The sequence below is a fragment of the Podarcis pityusensis genome (genome assembly GCF_964106645.2).
Source record: "Podarcis pityusensis genome assembly, chromosome: 1".
NCBI lineage: Eukaryota > Metazoa > Chordata > Lepidosauria > Squamata > Lacertidae > Podarcis > Podarcis pityusensis.
In genome coordinates, this window is record NC_138028.1 from 41,205,369 (window position 1) to 41,227,650 (window position 22,282).

General features: G+C 43.1%; 1 protein-coding gene across 1 annotated transcript in view; it reads left to right on the top strand.

Annotated features, from left to right (window-relative positions):
* RYR3 (ryanodine receptor 3) overlaps positions 1-22,282 on the top strand; it is a 263,782-nt gene that overhangs the window by 42,689 nt on the left and 198,811 nt on the right. The window contains exons 2-3 of the mRNA XM_080996165.1: positions 3,401-3,520; positions 20,829-20,936. Coding sequence (XP_080852291.1) covers positions 3,401-3,520; positions 20,829-20,936 — 228 coding nt within the window. The remainder of the gene's footprint in view (positions 1-3,400; positions 3,521-20,828; positions 20,937-22,282) is intronic.

The window sequence follows — 22,282 nt, forward strand, 5'->3', positions numbered from 1 at the left end:
AACTACTTAAATGAACCTAATCAGAAAGAAATGTAGACTGGGGGGAAAAGTCTTCTCAGGTGTTCTATTGTTAAGGCCATCTGTTTTGATTTGATGCTTTGTTGGCTGTCTCCTGGTATATATTGTTACTTAGATTGCAGCATTACTTCTCCTTTATTGAATAGATTGAAACAACAATTACATGCAGCTGCAGGAGAAAATGGGACTTTCTAAATCAATAATGTTCTTTATATAGAAAGAGTGTGTGTTACTTAATTTTGAGCTGACTTGGTTATATTTCAAGATGGGGAAGATTGGTTTTTTTTAAGCACAAAAGCTTTCTTAACTTCATACGGTCACAAATTTTTCATTGCTAAAATCTCATTCACATGTATTCGCCTAAAAGAAGTGAATGTCTAAGGGATAGCTCTTTTTTTTGCGAATTTGTCAAAAAGCTCAACAACTTTGGGCAAAACTAAAAAGCAACTTTTCTGTCCGGATTTCACTGTTTGAAATATGGCAGCCCTAGGAAGGAGGAATAAATGAAAATGGCCTCCTCCCTTTGTCTGTCTTATTCCCGTAGACTTACCATTCCTTTCTTATCACCTACAATTTGTATGTATTAAAATTCTGGGAAATTTATAAATCAATTTTAAAAAGAAAATGGACTCCTCCCTCTTCCCCCTGGCCTTTCCACTCATGGAGGACCGCACAGGATTAAAGAGCCTTCCAGCAACAGAAGTGCACAATTTGTCCTTCAAATGTGAACTAGAAACAAATGTTAATGAACAATGCATGCTGCCTTGGTTCTTGCAGAGGTCTCCCGGTCTATCTGGAGAGGAGAATGGCTGTGTGGGTTGAAAGGTTTGTCCCAGGAGACTTCTGGGGCTGCTTAATGTTGCAGTCAACCAGAAACCAGAGAGGGACATTTTTTTCTAACACTCACTGGTACATTTCAGACTTCTTTCAGATAGCCTTTCTCCTTCTGATAGCTCCTTCACCCTTTTTCTTTTGACACAGCTTGTTGAGTGGGGTGGCATTGCTATTGCTGCTTGGAAGGGAGGCTCAAGCCTACTGGGGGGAGCTGAGTGGCAAACCAGTGGGAGCACTAACTTGACTCCATTGGTGTGCCTACTAGGGTGCCATTTACAAGGTGCGGTGGAGGCCAGCCCCCCCATATATTCAAGAAGGGGGCCGGGGCCTCCCAAATTTCCATGGAGATTCTGAAAAGGAAACTCCAGGATGAAGATGCTTGGTCCTGCCATGTCCTTTTGACAGGTGCCAGGGATGTGCCAGAGCGAAGCATCTTTGCCCCGTGCATCCCTTTCAAAAAGGTAAGGCAGCTGGTGGTGGGTGGGTGCAGGATGGTGGGCTGAATCGGCCTGGCCTGGTGGGGGGGGGATCACACATGTGCGACGGGTCCTCCAATGTTGGCCGCAACTTGACACTGCTGGTGCCTAAACAAGTGACATTAACTATGTGTCACTTAATTTTGAGCCAACTTGGTTATATTTTAGGTTGGGAAACTGGGGTGAGGGGGGCTTTTGAATGGGCAGGTGACACATTTTGAAAAAAATATTTCATACTGTTTCAAATATACCCTGTAGCTTTCCCTACTTAGAGCCTTCAATCAGTGATTCAAACAAGAGCAAACATTTCTGTTAGCGCATGATCCTCATGGATTACTACACTTCAGAAGGTATAATGCTATTACCCTTGTCAAAGAAAACATTTCAGCTAACATGCTATCTGCTCTCTTTGCAATCAGCTTTTGAGTTTACAAGTGTGCTATGAATAAATGTCCATTTGCACAACATACAGATAAATGGCAAGGCTGTATTATTTTAAAAATGTATTTCTGTGGAAAATATTCTGAAAGAGGTATGCAAACAATAGCATTTTTAAAAACTCTTTCCTATCTGTGTAGCTTTCAGGAGAACTACACTTGATTAACGAACAATCCCAATAGACTTTTAGCTTGATTCTTCTTGGCTCTACTGAAACACAGGGAAGACCTGGATTGGGGATTTTGAAATAACAAATGTAATGAAAGTACTATGATAAGGTTCCCCATGTCCAATTGTCACGAGCCCTGCAAAGCTATTGGGCTTGGACTTGGGTTGGCAAGCCCTGATAGATGAGGAGGAAGAAATTGGGGGTGGGCTTAAGGGTGGGAACTGGGATTGGAGAAGGGGGCTCTCTCTGTTGAGGCTCAACTTTAGCCACTTTGGAAGAGAAAGCTGGGATGCTGGCTCCTCCTCTTCCTGACCTCCTAGCAGCGCAGCGAATCTCAGTGGCAGCTGGGGAGGGCACCCCAAGTGGTGAGGCAACTCTGGAGGTGGCAGTGACTCATCAGGAGCTTGGACAGTATATTTTGCTGGCTGACAAGTAGCAGCAAATTATGGTTTGCTAAAAATGGAAAGTGTGGGAGGGTTCAGGGAAAGCGAGATTCTAAGCCATAGTTTGAGGCAACTCTGGAGAGGAAACATGTGAAGGGGTTCATTAATCTAAACTTACCCTTCATTGTATGAAGAAGATAAGAAGAAGAGTTTGGATTTGATATCCTGCTTTATCACTACCCGAAGGAGGCTCAAAGCGGCTAACAATCTCCTTTCCCTTCCTCCCCCACAACAAACACTCTGTGAGGTGAGTGGGGCTGAGAGACTTCAAGAAGTGTGACTAGCCCAAGGTCACCCAGCAGCTGCATCTGGAGGAGTGGAGACGCAAACCCAGTTCACCAGATTACGAGTCCACCACTCTTAACCATTACACCACACTGGCTCTCATGAGTGGAGCTTAAGACAGTAGTGGATGGAACCAGAGCCAAAAGAGGGTGAAGCCACCCATTTTTCTCTCTCTGACACCCCCTTTTCTTCTTCCCAGGAGTGGACATTGCATGGCGTGGTACCAAGGCACTGCCCTCTCAACCGTGATATTGCTATTGCTTATCTCAACCGTGATATTGCTATTGCTTTAACACTTTGTCAAAGCCCACCCAGTGCTCCCACTGGGGCACCCACAGAGCCCTGACCTCGCTGCTGCCCTGTCCCATCCCAGTAGGTGGCAGTGATGCCACTGTTGGGGAGGATGGTGGCACCACATCGCCCCTCTGATCCTGCTCTCTCTTTTTCCTCCCTGCCAGCTGGCAGCCAGGAGAGAGACGGATTGCTATTGCCAGTGGTCCAAACTCGTCACTTGCAGAAGGTTTTTGAAATTCAGCTGAGGGCCACAAAAGAATACAGCCCCAGGGGCCGCGGGTTGCCCACCCCGTTCTAATCTTCTAAATGAAAAATGTGTGCATGTTACCATTTTTAAACAAATGTGTTGTTCTGAGACTCACAGAAATGTAGCCAATCTATCACTGAGCTAAACCTTGCAGGTATTTTGTATTTTCTCACATGGCTCTCATGTTCCCTGACAGGATGATGAAGTAGTGCTTCAGTGCGTTGCCAACATCCACAAAGAGCAGCGCAAGTTCTGCCTGGCAGCTGAGGGGCTCGGGAACCGCTTGTGCTTTTTGGAACCAACTTCAGAAGCAAAAGTAAGGCTCCCTTCTGCAAGGGTGTTTTTTGTTTGTTTTTTAAAGTTAGTGTAATTGATGGTCATTAATTTACAAATGCTATTAAGAAATTTAATTGTGTTTCCTATAACAGATGATATACTGTATATATAGAATGCAAAATTTGCTAATTCACCAAGTTTTGCTGAATTGTATATATTCTCAAGTTAAGGTGTTTGCTGCCAACCACTTTGTGATTCAAGGACCATCCACCCGCTTGGGGATAAGAAAGATACATGGGCACAGTATATTAGGTTAATGGGCTAAAAAAAAGGCCACAACTTTATTGATTACAGCATGTGAGAGGTATTGGCTTAGGCACTGGATAAAACAACAGAGCGTGACTCCACCCCCTCAGGGAGGGGTGAGTCTAACAAGGGTTAACCACCAGTGGGAGGAGCCTGTTGATGCAAATACAACTGAAAGCTCCCCCTGATGTCACTGGGGGTTGTGCCATGGCCGTAGCCACCAGCAAGGGCGTCGGACAGGATCCACGACCGCCAGATTTCTTTACTAGAATACCCATAAAGTGGAGGGGTAGGCGATGGCCACACCCTGCTCTCCAATACACAAACATATTCCAATGCCTAACCACCAACACCTAAAAGTTGTAACAATTTGCTACGAGGTAGGCGAAAAACCAAGAGGCTGGTGCCAATTTGCCAGATGGATAAAAATTCCTACCAGGCCCCTTGGACAACCAGGCGACCAACCACAGGTCCATAGCAATGTCAAGAACCAAGCAATGAACTAAAGGAAGGGTGGGTGGGTGATCAGACAAAAACCAGCAGTGGAATGAAAGAGAAGTGCTCCACCTGATTGGTTGGCTACCTGGGGCGTGGCGTGGCAGCCAGGCCAGCTGGGCAGGGGCTGGAACGCCCCCTGCCAACGCAGGAAATGGCTCCTGCTCACAACTCCTCCCCTCTGTAAGGAGGAGAGGCTTTGCAATTCAAGGTTTGAAACTCTGCATATTGGACTGCATGGCCCACCTGAGTGTGGAACAGTGGGGAGCTCAGATTGAGTCTAGTCAGTGAGTACAGTTTTCTTCACTATTTTGAAGCTTATAGCAACTGAGGAAAAATAATATTACAACATTTCTGTGAGTCATGTGTTTATTACTCCCATTTTACAGATTGGGAATGGGAGGTGGGAGATGGTGGCTTATCTGAGTCAACTTTCTGATCAGGAACATTATGTCCATTCCCCAGGTCAGGCTGGTCAGAGCTCAGAACAGGGCTGTTGTTTGAGCAACGAAGCAGCTACGATTGGGAGGCTATATAGGAGCTTGAGGTTCCACTTGTTCCTGACTTTCAGCCAGCCTCTTATATAGGCAGGTGTTTCTATTTGTTTCACCTTTCTCTCAAATAGCCTCAAGTGCAGGTAGATAGACATTTGACCACAGTCTTGAACCTCCTGCTTGGCTTGCTGTCTCCTCTGCCCCTGTGACCGCAGAAGGGTCTGAGAGCTGGACAGGAAACCAGGCAGCAGTTGTGGGGTATGAGGAATCTCAGGTTTGATACACACACAGTGGAAGTTGCTCCCACTACCAATCACCATAAAGCTGACATTTATGCAACTGATTTAAAGTTTGCATGCCCAGATCTTCTGTGATACAAGTGTATGCATTCTTTGTGTGTGAGTGGGAGTTTATGATATTCTGGTCTGTGCACATGTGGCAGTTCCAAACACTTTAGGCATATTCAAAATCTAGTAATAATAATTGTATATAGCCCTTCATCCATAGATCTCAGGGTGGTTCACAATCTAAAAATACAAGATAAAAAACACAAAACACATAACAAAAACAAGACCCAAAACAAACCAGTAACCCCCCTCCCCCCACTTAAACTTCATGTAGTACACAGCACCCCTTCTGTAAAAAATAAAAATAAAATAAAATAAAATTTTCCACCAGTAAACATGACTTGCTGTGTCAACTTAGCTACAAATAGCAGGTTACTGTCTAGTTTTGGTACAAAGAGTGCTTTTACAGTTTTACCCAAGCGTTCCAAATGAACTGGGCCCTCAGCCTGAATTTGCTGTTTCGTGCTGCCAGCTAGAGATACTGCCTCTCTTTCAGTCTTGGACATGGACAGAAACATATTCTTATCAAAACACATGTGTTACATCACTCTGCTATCTATAATCCCGCTCCTGGCTGCTATTGCTTACTTTTGCAATCATCACCTGCTTACATGTTGTCTGCTGAGAGCCAGTGTGGTGTAGTGGTTAAGAGCGGTAGACTCGTAATCTGGGGAACCGGGTTCGCGTCTCCGCTCCTCCACATGCAGCTGCTGGGTGACCTTGGACTAGTCACACTTCTTTGAAGTCTCTCAGCCCCACTCACCTCACAGAGTGTTTGTTGTGGGGGAGGAAGGGAAAGGAGAATGTTAACCGCTTTGAGCCTCCTGAAGGGGAGTGAAAGGTGGGATATCAAATCCAAACTCTTCTTCTGCTGCTGCTGCTGCTGAAACTGGTTCCTGTTTTGAATGCCTTCAGCTTGTGTCTTTTACTCCTGTTACTTCATTCCTGGACAGTTGCGTTTCAAATGTGTCTCCCATCCACAGTTGAAGCATCTGTGGACATGTAGTGCTCTGGAATCTGGCTCTGCTGTCACGTTCCCTGTAGATTCTGGCTGCATCCTCTGGGAAGAAATGTATTTCCAGTTCTGCCTTTTCTCCCACTCCACAAGTAGTCTGTTGGTCACAGATTCCACAAAAAGTTGATCCTCTGGCATAGCTTCAATTGTCCCATCACAACTATTACTCAGCGATGACAGAATAATATAACGTTTTGCCACAGGGTTAAATTCCATTCCCCACTGACTCAGTTCACCGAAGAGACCTCCAATTCTTTGAAGATGCAATGGCAGAGAATCTCCAGGATTTAGGCTTGCCCTGTACAACTTTCATGTCAAGTACACCTTGCTGCCAGCCGTTGCATGGAGGTAAAAGTTATGCAACACTGTTCATATTGCCTTCGCACTGTCTGAGCCTCTGATTGCTGCCAATTGACTTCCACTCCCAGTGTGATAGTGGCTTGCACTTTCTCTCCTTTTAGAGTCCAGTTGCCCTTAAGAGAAGGGGGTAATTCTTATCAATCGCTATCTACAATCCTTCTCTTTTGAGCAACATCTGCATCTTGAAACTCCAATTTGAGTAATTCCTTTCTGACAGCTGTTCCAACCACAGCCCAGTTGTGATATTCTGCGCCATCCTGCATTAGCTCTGCAGACACATCACAGCCGCTCACCTCTCTGGAATCCATCAAGGAAAACTTACTGCTTCAATTTCAGCCTGTGTCTCTGCTTGTGCCCATCCAGACAGCTGCCAATTTACCGCTTGCTGGGCTCTGGTAGTTGTCTCCTTAAGCTGTTTGGAATCTCAGGTGGGATACCCACACAGTGGCAGTTGTTCCCACTACCAGTCAGCAGATAGTTTACTGTTGCAGAAGATAAGGCTCAGTAAAGCAGTTCTGGGAATAGATATACAGATACAGATACAGATACAGATACAGATATATACAAAATATCTCTGTTGCTCTAAATAAGTTCAGCGAGTCAAGATGTAACACTGGACAAGTAACCCTGTCAGGCTAATTGACTAACCAACAGACAGATTAACTACAGACTAACAAACTACTGAAGTGACATGCATTAATCCCAAATATAATCAGGGCACTGGGCTGTTACCATAGTAACTGGCTTGGCTGACCATGCACCTGTGATTAATTCATCCATGGGGTGATTTATGCTCCTGAAGGAAATTAACCCCTTCTCAAGTTCAGTTACTCCAGTTTTCTTGGGACAGGGATGCCTGGGTCCAATAGCTTTTCAGAGTCAGTGCAGTGTGGAAATTTGTTGAGGGATTATTCCTGTTACTCCTCAGAAAAGTTCCAGATCTGGGCAGGGCTGAACACTGTGATCTATCCAATGGATCTCTTTTTTTATTTACTGAAGTATTCTGTTTCATAAATATTTGCCTTAAACATGTTATTGATAGAAGTTTGCTAACAAACTTTCTATTGCTTTGGCATTTCGCTTTCTTGTCTGCTGAACTGCTTCTGCCAGAGACACCATCTCCTTTTAGTCATTGACATAAAGTGTAGCTTTAGTGAAGGCTGACTCAGTGAATAAGTAATGCAGCAGCAAGCTAATTGAATGTGTCTAAGACAGTGGATGAGAAACTGAGAAGATGAGGGGGATGAGGAAAATCTGCAACAAGAACAAAAAAAGGCATGAGTGAATTAATGGAAATGCTATAGTGCAGGCTCTAGAAAGGGGAGGCAGGGAAGAATGAGGATACCAAAATCATTCAATTCCCAGCTGCACCTATGAGCCTACTTGAGCCAAGGGAGGTGGAAGTGGAAGCAAGTTGAGGGAAGAGCAAGGCAGAGGAATGAACAGGTGGGCAACTAGAGCAAGTAGTGACTATCTATTTACTCAGTGATTAGTTGCAAGACTGCCCTGAAGGTTTTTGGCATATAGCAGTCTTCTCCAACCTGATGCCCACCAGATGTTTTGGACTGCATCTCCTATCACCAGCAGCAAGCATGATCACTGGTAGCCAGGAATGATGAGAGTTGTAGTCCAAAACTTATGGAGGGAACCAGGTTAGGATAAGACTGGTATATAGAATATAAGGATTTTGTTAGATGCTTTGGGGTGATAGGATATGAACTCATAAAGATATGGAGCTTCTGTGCCTTTAAGAACCTTGGTTTTCTTGCACCAGTTCAGCTGAGGCTCAAAGAGATGCTGAGCAAGGGCCCAGGGTAGAGATAACCCAAGAAATAATCAATAGCAGAGAACAGTGGTGATCTAGAGGCCAAGTGGGGACTCTTCAGGACCAAAGCCATGTTTCTGACAGGAGTCATAGCCTATCTAAGTACGATCTTAAGTACTGGAGCAGATCAGATAACTGCGGAGGCTCTGTCCTTCACATGTGAGCTGGAAGGATCTTTAAGGCACCTTGTACTTTAATGCTTTTGGGAGGCCTCTGTACATCTTCTCTTCTCTCAGGTAAGGTTTATGGAGGCTTAAGAGGCCTTGGATGAGTGGTGTCCTACTGCAAAATAGGATATTTAATGGCTTCAAAATGATCAGTGAGCTGGCGTAACTCAACTAAGAGGAAAGGTAACATGACAGATGTAAAGGGGGACATGACAGAGCTTTTCATAATAAAGCATGGTATAGAGAAGGTGAATTTTGTCCCTGTCTACTAATACTGGATCCAGGGACCATCCAATGAAGCCCAACAGTGGCAGTTTCATGACAGGGAAAAGAGGCACACAGCACATACTTAATGTGGAATTTGCTACCACAAGATGTGGTGATGACCACCATCTTGGAAGGCTTTAAAAATGGGATAAGAAAATTGATAGAAGATAAGATGATCAATAGCTACTAGTCATGATGGCTGTATATTACCCTCAGTATTTGAGACTGTAAGCCTCTGAATGCCAGCTGCTGAACAACATGTGCGGGAAAGGGCTATTGTGCTTAAGTTCTGTTTTTGAGCTTCTCACAGTCATCTGGTTGGTTTTTGTCAAAAGAGAATGCTGGACTAGATAGGGCTTTGTTCTGATCCAAGAGGGCTTTTCTTGTGAGAACTCCAAAAGCCTGGGGTTTGTGTTCAGTTAATAATAATAATAATAATAATAATAATAATAATAAATTAATAATAATGTTGTTGTTTAGTCGCGTCCGATTCTTCGTGACCCCATGTACCAGAGCATGCCAGGCACTCCTGTTTTCCACTGCCTCCCGCAGTTTGGTCAAACTCAGGTTGGTAGCTTCAAGAACACCGTCCAACCATCTCGTCCTCTGTCGTCCCCTTCTCCTTGTGCCCTCCATCTTTCCCAACATCAGGGTCTTTTCCAGGGAGTCTTCTCTTCTCATGAGGTGGCCAAAGTATTGGGAACCTCAGCTTCACAATCTGTCCTTCCAGTGAGCTCTCAGGGCTGATTTCCTTAAAAATCGATAGGTTTGATCTATTGATTAATAATAATTAATAATAATAATAATAATAAATAATTTAGAAATCCAATCTACTTTCCCAGAACAACCCGTAGATTTCTCTTCCTTACATCACTCTCTGAACAGAGTTAAGGAACATGGGACCCACAAAGGCAGGTTCCTATACCTCAGAGTTGCTGTCATGACCGTAGGGCAGGAAAAGACCTAGGCAGCCTCTGTTACTCTGTCATGATGTAACTCCCATCCAGCTGTTCACCCTTGTTCCCCTACCTGATGGAATGGAAAATTTCACATTATTTAAATAGAAATTGCCATTAAGAAGTTGGCAACTGTGACTCATTATTAAAATAAGAGTCGCTGCTCCGCCTGCATGAGAAAGGAAAGCTACATCAAAAGAAAGTGACAGACTGTGGCATAACCACCTATTCCCGAATGACAGATTTATGCTTGCATTTTGCATGACCGAAATGAATTTTAATAATTAATTGCACTGTTCTGCTAGCTTAGAGAATTGTGAAGTCTGTGTAACCACTAACCGTTTTATAAATGCTGGACATTGAAAGGCCATGAGGTTTGTTTTTTTGTTGTTTACTGGCAAATAATTATCTTCAGTTTATTTTACCCCACTTTTAAATTGCTTGGCTGACTTCTACCAGAACAGTGGAAAGTGTCCATCTATAGGATTTGGATATTTCAAGTTGCCTGTAAACACAGCACAAGTTGGACCAAGGATGTGTCATGATGGGGGCTTAGTATTGGAAATGGGAAATTCAGATAGCACAAACAGGTCACTGACAACAGGCCACTCGCAATAGGATTTTTTACTTTAACTTACCGGCTTTTTCCTAGAAAGGGAGGGTGGCAGTCACCACCAACAGAAGCCCTGTTCAGTGTAAGTTGTGCTTGCACAATGGGATTCCGCCTCTTCCTCCCCGGCACCCTCCATGCCTTCTCCAAATCAGCTCCAGAAGATCGGGGGAACACCTAGAACAGATTTGGGGATGCAAGGGAAGGATAAGGAGAGAATTTTTCATTGTGCAAGGAGAAATCATTGCGCTAATGAAATGTTCGTGTTAACACTATGTTGAAAACAAACCATAACATAACTTTTATTCTAACAGCACCCTTTCTCTCTGCAAAATGGCATGGAACCACAATTTCCCCATTCACTTAACAAAGAGTATAAATCATTATCTCAAAGAAACATTCTTACTAGGAGGAAACCTTTGCCATAAACCATCATTTTCTCTCTATATCAGAATTCAATGCATTTTATTAACTTATAAAATCCATTTAAATAGATTAAAATACCAACCCCAATGGTAAATAAATAAATAAATAGTTTTTAGGTCATTCTGTTGAGTGCTAACGCAGTGAATCAATATATCTGCTCCTCAACAGTTTTGTGCCAGTACTTTTTATAGTATGGAATGGTGGTTTCGGCTTGGCTAACATAAACTGTATCTGAAGTCAAAAAGTTAGGAGACTTGTAGTTCCAGGAATTGATTGAATGGTATTCAAGCATAATCTAGATACAGCAGTGCTTTCTTTAAAAGAAGAAGAAGAAGATTACTGCAGAATTTAGCAGAAATGTATAAAATATAATCACATTTATTGTATTGCAATCAGACAGAACGTGCTATATAGATGCCTATTTCTATGTACTGCCACTGGAATATAGACAGTGGGATCTGTGTTCACAAAGCCTGTCAAGAGGCTATAAAAATAGGATGCCTGGAAATCCTATGGGCTGAGCCTTAGCATTGTACTAAGTTCCTGCAGCATCAACTAGACTGAAGATTGGTTTACATATGCATGCATATCGCTTGATATTTTTTATCACAATTATTCAAGAGTAGGTGACTGGCAGCTGGATGTATGAGAGTTGGACTCCCTTCTGTGATTGGCATCCAGGTGGTGAGTTTCTAACATCTACTTGCTCCAGCCATAATGTATTGTAGATCACAGGAGACAGAGGCATCCACCAACACTCTCCTGGGGGCCAGCATTACTATTGCTTCTGGGAGGGGGGCACATAGGGAATTAAGTACACAACATCTCCAACTCCCATTGTGTCTGAGATGAGCCATAAATAGCTGTGAATCAGGAGCTGGGAGTCAAGAATCAGGAGCCAGACACCTGTGATTGCAGCTACTCCAAAGAGAAACCGTAGTCTGAACAGGAAGCTTCTCCAGGTGAGGGAGCAAGTGACCAACCTGAGAGTTGGCTTGCAACAATACAAATTGTGGGTTCCCCTGTCTTTGAAAATCTAAAATCTGTTACCAGGTCTGTTTCCTGAATCCCATGTCTTTATAAGAACCTAACCCCTAGGGGTGCCATGTATAGCTCTGGTGGCAGTGACCAAGTAGTAATGATTTATTTGCTAAGCAGAATCAAGAAGCCTAACCACTTTCACTATAATGCCGCTCTCCTTTTTTTCCATTCCCCACCACCCAGGGCCGTCTTAAGCATACCCGGCCCTGTGCTGCAAAGATCCCTCCGGTGCCCCACTCCCCATTTCCCAGAGTTGTTGACCTTTTCTCAAGCCTCTGCGGGGACCGCTCTCCTCTCCAGGGGCTTGGGAAGGAAGCTGCACGTCCGCCAGCCATATGGTTGATGGGGCGCAGCTGGCAGGTGTGCAGGAGGGAAAGAGGAGGTCACCGGCAAAGCCACGCAGCTCCCCACGCCCCTGAGAGGCTGGCGCCCTGGCGCAATGCGCCAGTAAACCCAATGGGAAAGACGGCTCTGCCACCACCACCACCACCACACAGACTGTAGTCACAAGGCTAGAGTAACAAACCCTCCTGCATAGCCTATGCTGAGAAAGATGGAATTGTCATTGTGCTGATCTACAACAATTTGTAAAATATATTGTGGTATACTTGTTAATTTATCACATACGACAATGTATTTTTGTATTTTGTATTGAGGAAGATAGGATTGGTTTGGAGAACTCCTGCATAAGCCTACACAGATTTACTTAGAAGTAAGTCCCATTGAGTTCCATGATTGTAGCCTTTTTACACTCCGCTGGAAATGGTTAGTAATAAGTATGTAAGTTATATAACAGACTGTGAAGAGAAAAAGGGTGTGACGTCCTGTGACCCAAATCTACAGTCTGTAATTGTTTCATTGCCTGTTTATACATAAAAAATACTGTGCCTTCACCCAACCTAGGCCTCAAGGTGTGAGAATGAGATAAAGAAAATAATTTTATAACTAAAATAGAATCTGCCAGCGTGGTGCATACTTGTCTTGTGTCTTCAAAAGCCTGAGAAAACTTTGTCTCTCCTTATTACAGTCTGAGAATCCGAGAGAAAATGCAAATGAAATTCTAATTAAGATAATAAGCAGAAATCACAACTTAGTAAAATTGTGCTCATATTGCTGAAGTTTTCTAATACACTAATGGCTTCAATCAAATCAAGCATTATCTGCACACAGTAGCTGCTTATTCATTTTTAGCAGCTCTTGCTAATTTTAATGGCCATAACAGAGCCTCATCAAAGCCCTTTAAAGTCACGTTGATTTCTATGACAAAGTTATGGGTGCACACAATTAACTCTTTCTTACTAAAATTAGTGGGATGGAAAGAGCTTAGCTCAATTTTGCCTGTACTTTTGGAGCTGGAGCTGTAGTCCTTCTGCTCTTTACGTGGATAGCATATAATTAATTAATCTGCCAAATGTACTGTCTTCTATCTTGTTTGTTCACAACCTGAAGAAATTTCCCTGGTGGTTTTAAAGAATAATTACTATGCATTCGTGGTACTTTGCAACGGTGCTCATTGCCCCATTTTCTGAACCTGCAAAGTACAGCTGCTGTTTTGTTCTTAGTGTTCATTAGATTGATAGAAGCGGAGATGTGAATACAATTTTTATGGTCTTCAAACTTCTAATATGCCAGAAGCTGACTTTCAGTAAAACAGCTGTAATGCTGCATTTTGTTCTGTCTGGGTTACTTTGTTGCCTCACCTATCTATGAAGATTAATGGGAGAACTATATCGCTGCAATTAGAATGTGTTCTACATTTCACTAGTTGATGAATGTAAACCATTTTCTTCATTGCTCTATTGGGCTCTGCAGCTTGGTGGCTGCCCAGTATTTCAATAGTAGAATACAACTGCACTATTTACCACACTAATAACAAGAACTGGCCTTCCAATGTATTTCTGAAGCAAGATTGGTTGCCTGCGGCAATTGCCAGATGTGACTCTTTTCAACACTGGAACCTGCATGACCAGGGCACAGAAATGTAATCTGGAAGGCAAATTTGATGCAGTATTTAGTAGTCTGCCGTTAAAAGCCATGAAAAAATTATTATACCTAAAATATTTCTAAGATGTGCCTGTGTGACGTTCATTGAAACTTTTTCTACAAAGGAGATTCCACATCCTCTGTGGGGAGCTTCCTTCATTGCTTAACTCCTCTTGGAAGTAGGAGTCCACCCTCCTTACCTAAATATATTGTTGCATGCCATCCCAGTCTCCGAGTTGTGCAAGACACCCGGCCCGGGGTTCACTACCTACTCCCAAACAGTCTGACAAAGACTGAGCAAGCTCAACTGCTGCAGAATGCTGAATATCTGGCTAGTTGGGAGATCCTGGGAAAGTGGGAGAGGGGAAGAAATGGAACAGAATATCCTGGAAGAGGAAGAGCTTGCTGGCTGGAACCCTGAAGAGGAACACTTGCTATAGAAACATTTTTTTTAAAAAATTGCATTTGCATCCTGACTTTTATCCAAGAAGAAGAAGAAGAAGAAGAAGAAGAAGAAGAAGAAGAAGAAGAAGAAGAAGAGGAGGAGTTTGGATTTGATATCCCGCTTCATCACTACTGGAGTCTCAAAGCAGCTAACATTCTCCTTTCCCTTCCTCCTCCACAACAAACACTCTGTGAGGTGAGTGAGGCTGAGAGACTTCAAAGAAGTGTGACTGGCCCAAGGTCACCCAGCAGCTGCATGTGGAGGAGCAGAGACGCGAACCCGGTTCCCCAGATTACGAGACTACCGCTCTTAACCACCACACCACACTGACCAAGGGGGTCAAGACATAGTTCTCCCATCTCTATTATATCCTTGCAGCACTCCTGTGAAATAAGTTAAGCAGAGTAAGAGTGACTCACCTATGGGCACCCAGGTAATCATTGTGTGAGGCTTGAACCTTGGTTTTCCTGGTCTTAGTTTTTACACAATGATTTTGTCACTTCTCAAATGAAACTTAGAGAGTGAGCAAGTCTGTGTTAGGGGTATCTAGTACAGACCTTTCCTACCACCATTGATTATATTTTCGCAACCTCAACTATGCATGTTTACTTAGAAGTAAATGTGAGTTAAATTGGTCTTACTCCCAGTTAATTGTGCCCAGGATTGCAGCCTTAATCTGATTCAGCCTGTTTTTATCAGCTTTATTTTCATTTCTCCATCCTAGAATTAAACTCAAGCATTGCAGCTGCTTTAGGCCTCTTTACCTGGGTGTCTTATAGATGAATATCTGCTTTACATAATCAGCTGGGTCTTTTAGTAGCATCAGGTATTCCTAGGAATAACTATAATAACTATTAAATGAACTAGAGAGAATTTACAGTATTGATGTAAGAACACTACAGCAATCTTAATAGCTACCTCTGCATTGTTAAGACAGGTATCTTTGTATGTTCTTGTGCTGTGGACTATGTCTTCCTGAAAAGTGATGACTTTGGCAGGCTGCTGCTGGTAAATAAATGAGAGAAGCTGATATAAAGCTGAGAAATTAAAGGCTCAAAAATCCACAATGAAATGTGGACATTGATTTGATAATGCTTTAAATGATCATTCCCCAAATTGGCGATAACATTTTAAAAGGGCAAAATTACTTGGAAGTTATTTCACAACAGTATGTAAGAGTTTTGCATTGAGGACCCTGGGTGGCTAATTAACATTATCCACTTACCATCTCATTATCCTTGCTTATTGAAGTGCCTAAATGAAACAGATTCTCATCTGATTTAGTCTATTGTGCCCAACAGCTTTACAAAACCAAGTCAATGATTATTTTTAAGGCATTTGAGATTGTTAGATAAACAACTCTAACCTTATTGCATATTGCAATGCTTTAAACCATTTGCTAGGAATTATGTTCATATTATTCAGAAGTAGTAGTTGAAGCATGACAGAAGAATAACCCTATACCTGCTCCAGAGTCCCAACAGAGGGGAGGCAGATGTAGCAAGAGACCCCTGCCCCCCAACAGGTCTGGAGGGGCAGAGCATTCCCCCACAAGATTATCCCTCCCTGCCACAGATGACCAGGCAAAATGTCTGCACACAAGGCTTATCTGTTGAAGAATAGGGAGAAATGTTTTCTAGACTAGAACGCAGCAACCCACTGCATTGCTTTGCTTTCTTTCTGTGCCTTGGGAATGGCTGAGTTTTGCTGTGGAGGGAGAAACCAAGATGAACTGAGCTGAAGGCAACATATAGATGTGGAGAGAGATCAGAATAATACAGTACTCATAAACCAGATTAAATTTGTCAGTCAAAATTCAACTGCAATGAACGCCTCCACACTTAAAAAGACTTCTGGTGTCTACCTTGCAAGAAGTTCTTGATAATGTGCAGTGGTGGCTGATCTTATTGAGACTAGCAGCGTAGAAGGCAGGAGCAATCATAGAATTGTAGAGTTGGAAGAGATCCTGGGGGATTTAGTCCAACCCTCTGCAATGCAATCTGTACTAGACCATACTAACAGGTGGCCATCCCACCTCTGCTTAAAAACCTCCAAGGAAGGAGAGTCCACTACCTCTTGTGGGAGTCCGTTTCACTGTTGAACAGCTCTTACTGTCAGAAAGTTCTTCCTGATGTTTAGTTGGAATCTCCTTTCTTGTAACTTGAATCCATTGGTTCAGGTCCTAGCCTCTGGAGCGGAAGAAAACAGGCTCGCTCCATCTTCCATGTGACAGCCCTTTTAGGTATTTGAAGATGGCTATCTTATCTCATCTCAGTCTCCTCTTTACCAGACTAAAGCTATCCATTTCCCTCAACTGGTCCTCATAAGGCTTGGTTTCTAGACCCCTTATCATCTGGATCACCCTCCTCTGCACATGTTCCAGTTTGTCAATATTCTTTTTAAATTATGGTACCCAGAAGTAGATGCAGTACTCCAGGTGTAGTCTCACCAAGGCAGACTAGAGTGGTACTATTACTTCCCTTGATCTGGACACTATACTTCTGTTGATGCAGCCTAAGATAGCATTAGCTTTTTATGCTGCTACAACACTGTCATGGACAGAATGCGGGGAGGAACCAGCTGGGGAACCACCAAGGGAAGAAGGCTCAGAGCCTGGCGATTGGCAGTGGGATGACGATGAGTGGTCAGAGGGAAGAGGAGGTGTTGGCAACTGAAGAGGTAACAGGGTTTAGTGAGCTGAGAGAGTCTGTGGCAGAGTGAAGTCCAGAATCAGAGGCAGAAACTGAAGCAGGGAAGTGGGAGGAGGGTGGCCAACAGGCAGAGATGAATCAGGCTGATGAAGAATCACAGGTGTGTCCCGTCCCCCGTCCCCTGTCCTGCTGCAATAAACTCCCCTCTCCCATAATCAAGCAGGTTAGTGGCAGGCTCCGTTTGCTTGGAAAAAGCTTGGAGAGGAGAGATTTGGGGACTTCCAGTCTTGGCAGCCAATTCATGGGGCAAGACCTACCAGGGATGAGTTCTGTGTTCATTAGGCCAGACACTCAGCCAAGTCTGAAGATCGTGTTTTTTCTAATAAAGAGTTAACTTTGACTGGTGTGATTTACTGCCAGCTCACTCTTTGATAATCACACTTAAGCTTGTGGACTAAGACCCCTAGATCCTTTTCACATGTACTGCTAAGCAAGCCAGGTGTTCCCCATCTTATAGCTGGTTATTCCTGCCAAAGTGTAGAACCTTACATTTGTCCCTTCTGAAATGCATTTTATTAGTTTGGGCCCAAGTCAATGATAGGCCAAGCCAAGTACTTGTTATTGCCTCTGTTCTCTGTGTTGAGTTCTCAAATGGCAATGCTGAGACTAAAAGTGGGATCATCTTTAGAACCCCAGCCCGGTTCCTCCCCCCACCCTGGCGTGGGCAGAGTAACGCTTTCATGCCAGGGTGGCATCACAATCACCCCAGACCTATTGGCCAATCATTTTTGAGTGGGGGGATTGTGAGGAGTTTAAAAGCAGCAGCACAACATGGTTATGCATCTGCTTTGCGCTGCCAAACACCTGCCCACCCGCCCTGTAATTTATGTGTTCTCTGGCCTTGCTTTGGACGTTGGTTGGTCGCCTATCTTGGGATAGGGGCCAGGTAAGATTTTTTCCATTTGGCAAATTGGCATGGGGCACTTGGTTTTCGCCTACCTCTTAGCAATCGTCACAACTTTGTAAGGTTTGGAGGTTAGGCATTGGCTCATTGAATTGTGGGGGAGGGGAGGTCAGCCATCGCCTGCCCCTGCATTGGCCAAGGGTATTCCGTTAAAGGAATCCAGGGCCTGGTTCCTGTCCGAAGTCCGCTTGAGGGGCTAGGGCCATGCCAGGCCTCTGGGAACACTGAGGAAAGCTACAGGTGGGTTCCCCTGATGTGGCTTCCTATTGGGGTGGTTTACCCTTGTTAAATACCTGCAAAGCGGGCAGGAGTCCAATATAGTCTATGCCAATGCCTAAGTCAATACCGCTCACATTTCTGCAATTCAATAAAGTTGTGGCCTAAAATTTTGCCAATAACCTTAAACTAAATATTCTGTGTCCGTGTGAATTTATTTTAACAAGGGGCTTGTCTGGGGGCCTTACCACGCAAATGAGGAACCTGGTAGCCAGTGTCACCACCTGGACTGTAAGAAGGCAGGTAGGGGGGGACTGGCTGAGGACAGACTGGGCTTGGTGGGGCAGTGTGCCAATTGCCCTAGCAGACAAGCTTCCACTGATTTAATGTGAAAATGTAGGATCATTGCCACACCTAGAATTCCTTCACTATTAACCACCTTTCACGGTATTATTTTGTTGTTGGCTTTGGGTTTTATGGAATATCTGATTATGGGATATCAGAAATAAATGAGAGAATTCAGATGAGTTTTCAACACCAACAGCGTTGAGAGAAAGATGGAGCTGGAAAGGGAAGCCAGTCAGCAGCATTAAGAGTGCAGGTTGAAAAGACCTTGATCTATGTGGCTACAGTTAAAGAATCACGAGAACTAGAGTTATAGACACTATAATCAAATTAGCCACCGGGAATTTTTCCTTTCCTATTATGTCACCTAATTAGCCTAGCAAATCCCTTGGCTATGGATATGAAAAATAGGGACATGTTGCTCAAAGCTTTTGTCCTCTGCTTGTCTCCCATTAACAATTAAGGAACGTTTGCTGACATGGCCTTTGTAATATTATGTTTTGATCTATTTGATATATTTTAAATCAAACTTTTGTTTTTTAGAACGTGACCTTCACAGAGTAACTGTTGGGTCTGTGTAATGCAATCACTTCTGCCAAATGTATGAAGAGAGAAAAGGGCATTTTGCTGAGTTCTGTGTTGTTGATCTCGAAGATAGCAACACTGTTAATTGAACAAGAGGGAACGACTGTGCGAGCACTGAATATTTAACATAGATTTTTGTTGCTCAATAGTTTAACTGTAATGAGCAGCGACAGCCTATATATTACAGGAGCAAATGTTTTATTTATATATTAATACGTGCAATGGTAGCAGTCTAAAAAACGCAACTCCATTACCAGCCAGGAACATTGAACACTTCGTTGCTTGTAATACACTCTCCATGGCATTCGTCTCTTTAGTAAACTTTATCAGTGACTTAGTGGCTAGAAATGTGAAGACACAGGAAAAAATGGGGGGGGGGGGGGAATCCCTAACAACAACAAAAAATATTCTGGTCTTTCCCCCAGGCCTTCACATCTCTTAATTTTCTTTGCAAGAAAGTTCCAAGATGGGCTTTAAAATACTGGTACATCTCTATTAAAAATGTTGTTTTTTCTTGTAAAATAAAAGTTGCTGTAGGTAACAACTAGTCTTCGGGTGCCACACTGTGGTTTTAAAAGAACTGAGTGACCTTGCATGAATGGTACTTAGAGCACACGTTAGTTGGCCCACAAAAAACAATTTCCTCAAATCTAAATAATTAGGAAGAAGGCTAGAATAGGACAAAGTATCAGAAATATTTTTATTCATTAGTATCGTCATCAGCTCTTTAACAACAACACATTCCAGAGCAAAGTATTTGCTGAGGGAAGGGTCTAGCTTAGTGGCAGAGCATTGCTTTGCATGCAGAAGCTCTAGATTTAATCGCTGGCCCCTGTCTGAAGCCCTGGAGAGCCACTGCCAATCAGCACAGACTCTACTGAGCTAAATGTAGCTGTGATCATCTTCTGTATAATACAGCTTCCTGTTTTCCTATGAGCCACCAGTATAGCACCATTCAAGCCAAAATCTTGAATGCTTCTTCAATGAGCTTTTGTGAGCAACGCTCCAAATCACCTAAATCAAAGATAGGGAACCTGTGGCTCTCCAGATGTCCCATTAGCTCTAGCCAGCAGGGCCAATAGTTACAGCTATTGGGAGCTGTTGTACAAACAACACCTGCAGGGTCACATGTTCCCATTCCTGGCCCAACCTTTATGGTAAGCAAGTGAAGGAATTCCTTTAAACCTTTAGGCTGTAAACGGATTTTGCTGAGCTGTCTCTCTCTCTCTCTCTCTCTCTCTCTCTCACACACACACACGGTTCTGTCATCTATGTTGTTTTAATGTTATTTTAAAGGCATTTCATTGATTTTATTGTACATTGTCTAGGACTGGTACTTAAAAATATATATAACTAAGCTCAGTTGTTGATGCATGTTGTTGATATTGCCAAGGTTGCATGTTTGATCCCCGTATGGGACAACTGCATATTCCTGCATGGCAGAGGGCTGGACTAGATGATCCTCAGAGTCCTTTCCAACTCTACAATTCTTTGATTCTACCCTTTTACTTTGGCTTACACCTCATTTATACACTTCTCACTTGGGCCTGCTTTATATGCCATGCTTTTAAGACGTACTGTTAAAAAATGGAGAACATAACCTGCAATGGACATGTCGTGGGTAGAGCAAAATGTGCAAAATGTTTGGGGACCACTGAAGTGTATAGTGCTGTTCATTTTTTAATGATCTGTAGTCTTGCACAGATCTTTTCAGAGGAGCTAGCCATGGAAGGCTGTCACAGCAGAAACAGCAAAGGGTCTTGAGATACCTTAAAGACTCACAGATCTATTGTGGCAAACGCTGATGTGGGTGAGAGCACTGATTTTTGCTGCTTGTTTTATTTTTACAGTATGTCCCTCCTGACCTTTGCATCTGTAACTTTGTACTGGAGCAGTCTTTATCTGTCAGGGCCCTCCAAGAGATGCTTGCCAATACAGGAGACAATTCCAGCGAAGGGGTAAGTAAAAGGATGTTTGTTTTGGTGTCATGGGATGCCAGTCATCCAAGATTAAACTGCTTCTCGCCTTCCTGCCTTGACCCAGGAACCTTTCAAAAGCCTGACTGTTCAGAATGAATTATATGATATTGCCAAACTTCCTTTTTGTGCGTTTATGTGTGTGTGTGGGGGGGGGGGTGTCTTTTATTTTCTCATCCCACACCTTGCAAAAAAAACGTCAGCTGCTTCTTAAGAAATTCCAGGCAGTTTCTAAAAATAAAAATAAACCTCCCAATCCATCCTTACTTCTTCGGAGACCAATTATTATACCACCAGAAGGAAATATCTGCTGAGGAGCATCCTTTGAGGTACAGCTAGCGCAAGGTGTTGAGAGTCAAGTTGCTTTGAATTTAGGTCATGTGCAGGGTAGCATTACCTTTCTATTAGGAATCACTGGAGCAGAAACGTGAGTAAAAAAATTTTGTTAAACACTTTGCACTTAAATGAGAAGAGACCTGGAGTCAGAGTATTCTAGGTTCCCACCCCCACGAAGTTTTTTCCCCCCTCTGGGCCAGACTTACAGAACAAAAATTTGCTTGCACCACACCAAATTTTTAATTGATAAGAAATACATTGGAGGAAAGAAACAACTCCCGGCAGCGATTGATTTATAACATCGAACACAACTGCTTCATAATGTGATCACGGGGCATCCAGAAAGTATAGAGCAATGCAGCTACATAAGAATATGAATCATTCCCAAAATATAATTACAAAAGAGCCTCTTACGTATGTACCCTAAGTATGTATACAAATCCAATGAGAGGTGTGAGCTTGTTTTTGCTGAGTGATCTCATTTATATTAGGCCTAATTTGAGACAAACAAACAAACAAACTCATCAACACAAAGAAGCCTTTCTCTTTTCTGTTCATGGTTGTCAGAGTTGAGAATCCCTGTTCACAGCAGTATTGTCCTCAGTATCACTTGGTGCTCTTGCTCTCATTTTGAAAAAATATCTATTCATATTCTGCATATAATTTTTTTTATAGATACTATACTATACTGAAATGTTTAAACATTTCTTTGATTATCCTGAAATCTTCCGGCCACACTTGCCATCCTCTCCTGCCACACCCTTTGAGAACCACTGTTTTTAGGCATGAATCAAACTAGTACATAGTAAGTTACCCCCTTCACACATGCAGCCAGCAGGATGGGAAAGTATGGTATGTTAAAGTAAATGATACACATGTGAAGGATGCAACTAAGTGGGAGGGGCTGATCGACTGGGTCTTTCCCTTCCAATTTGCACCTTGCCATGAGAAAGTATGGGGACGTGGGTGGTGCTGTGGGTTAAACCACAGAG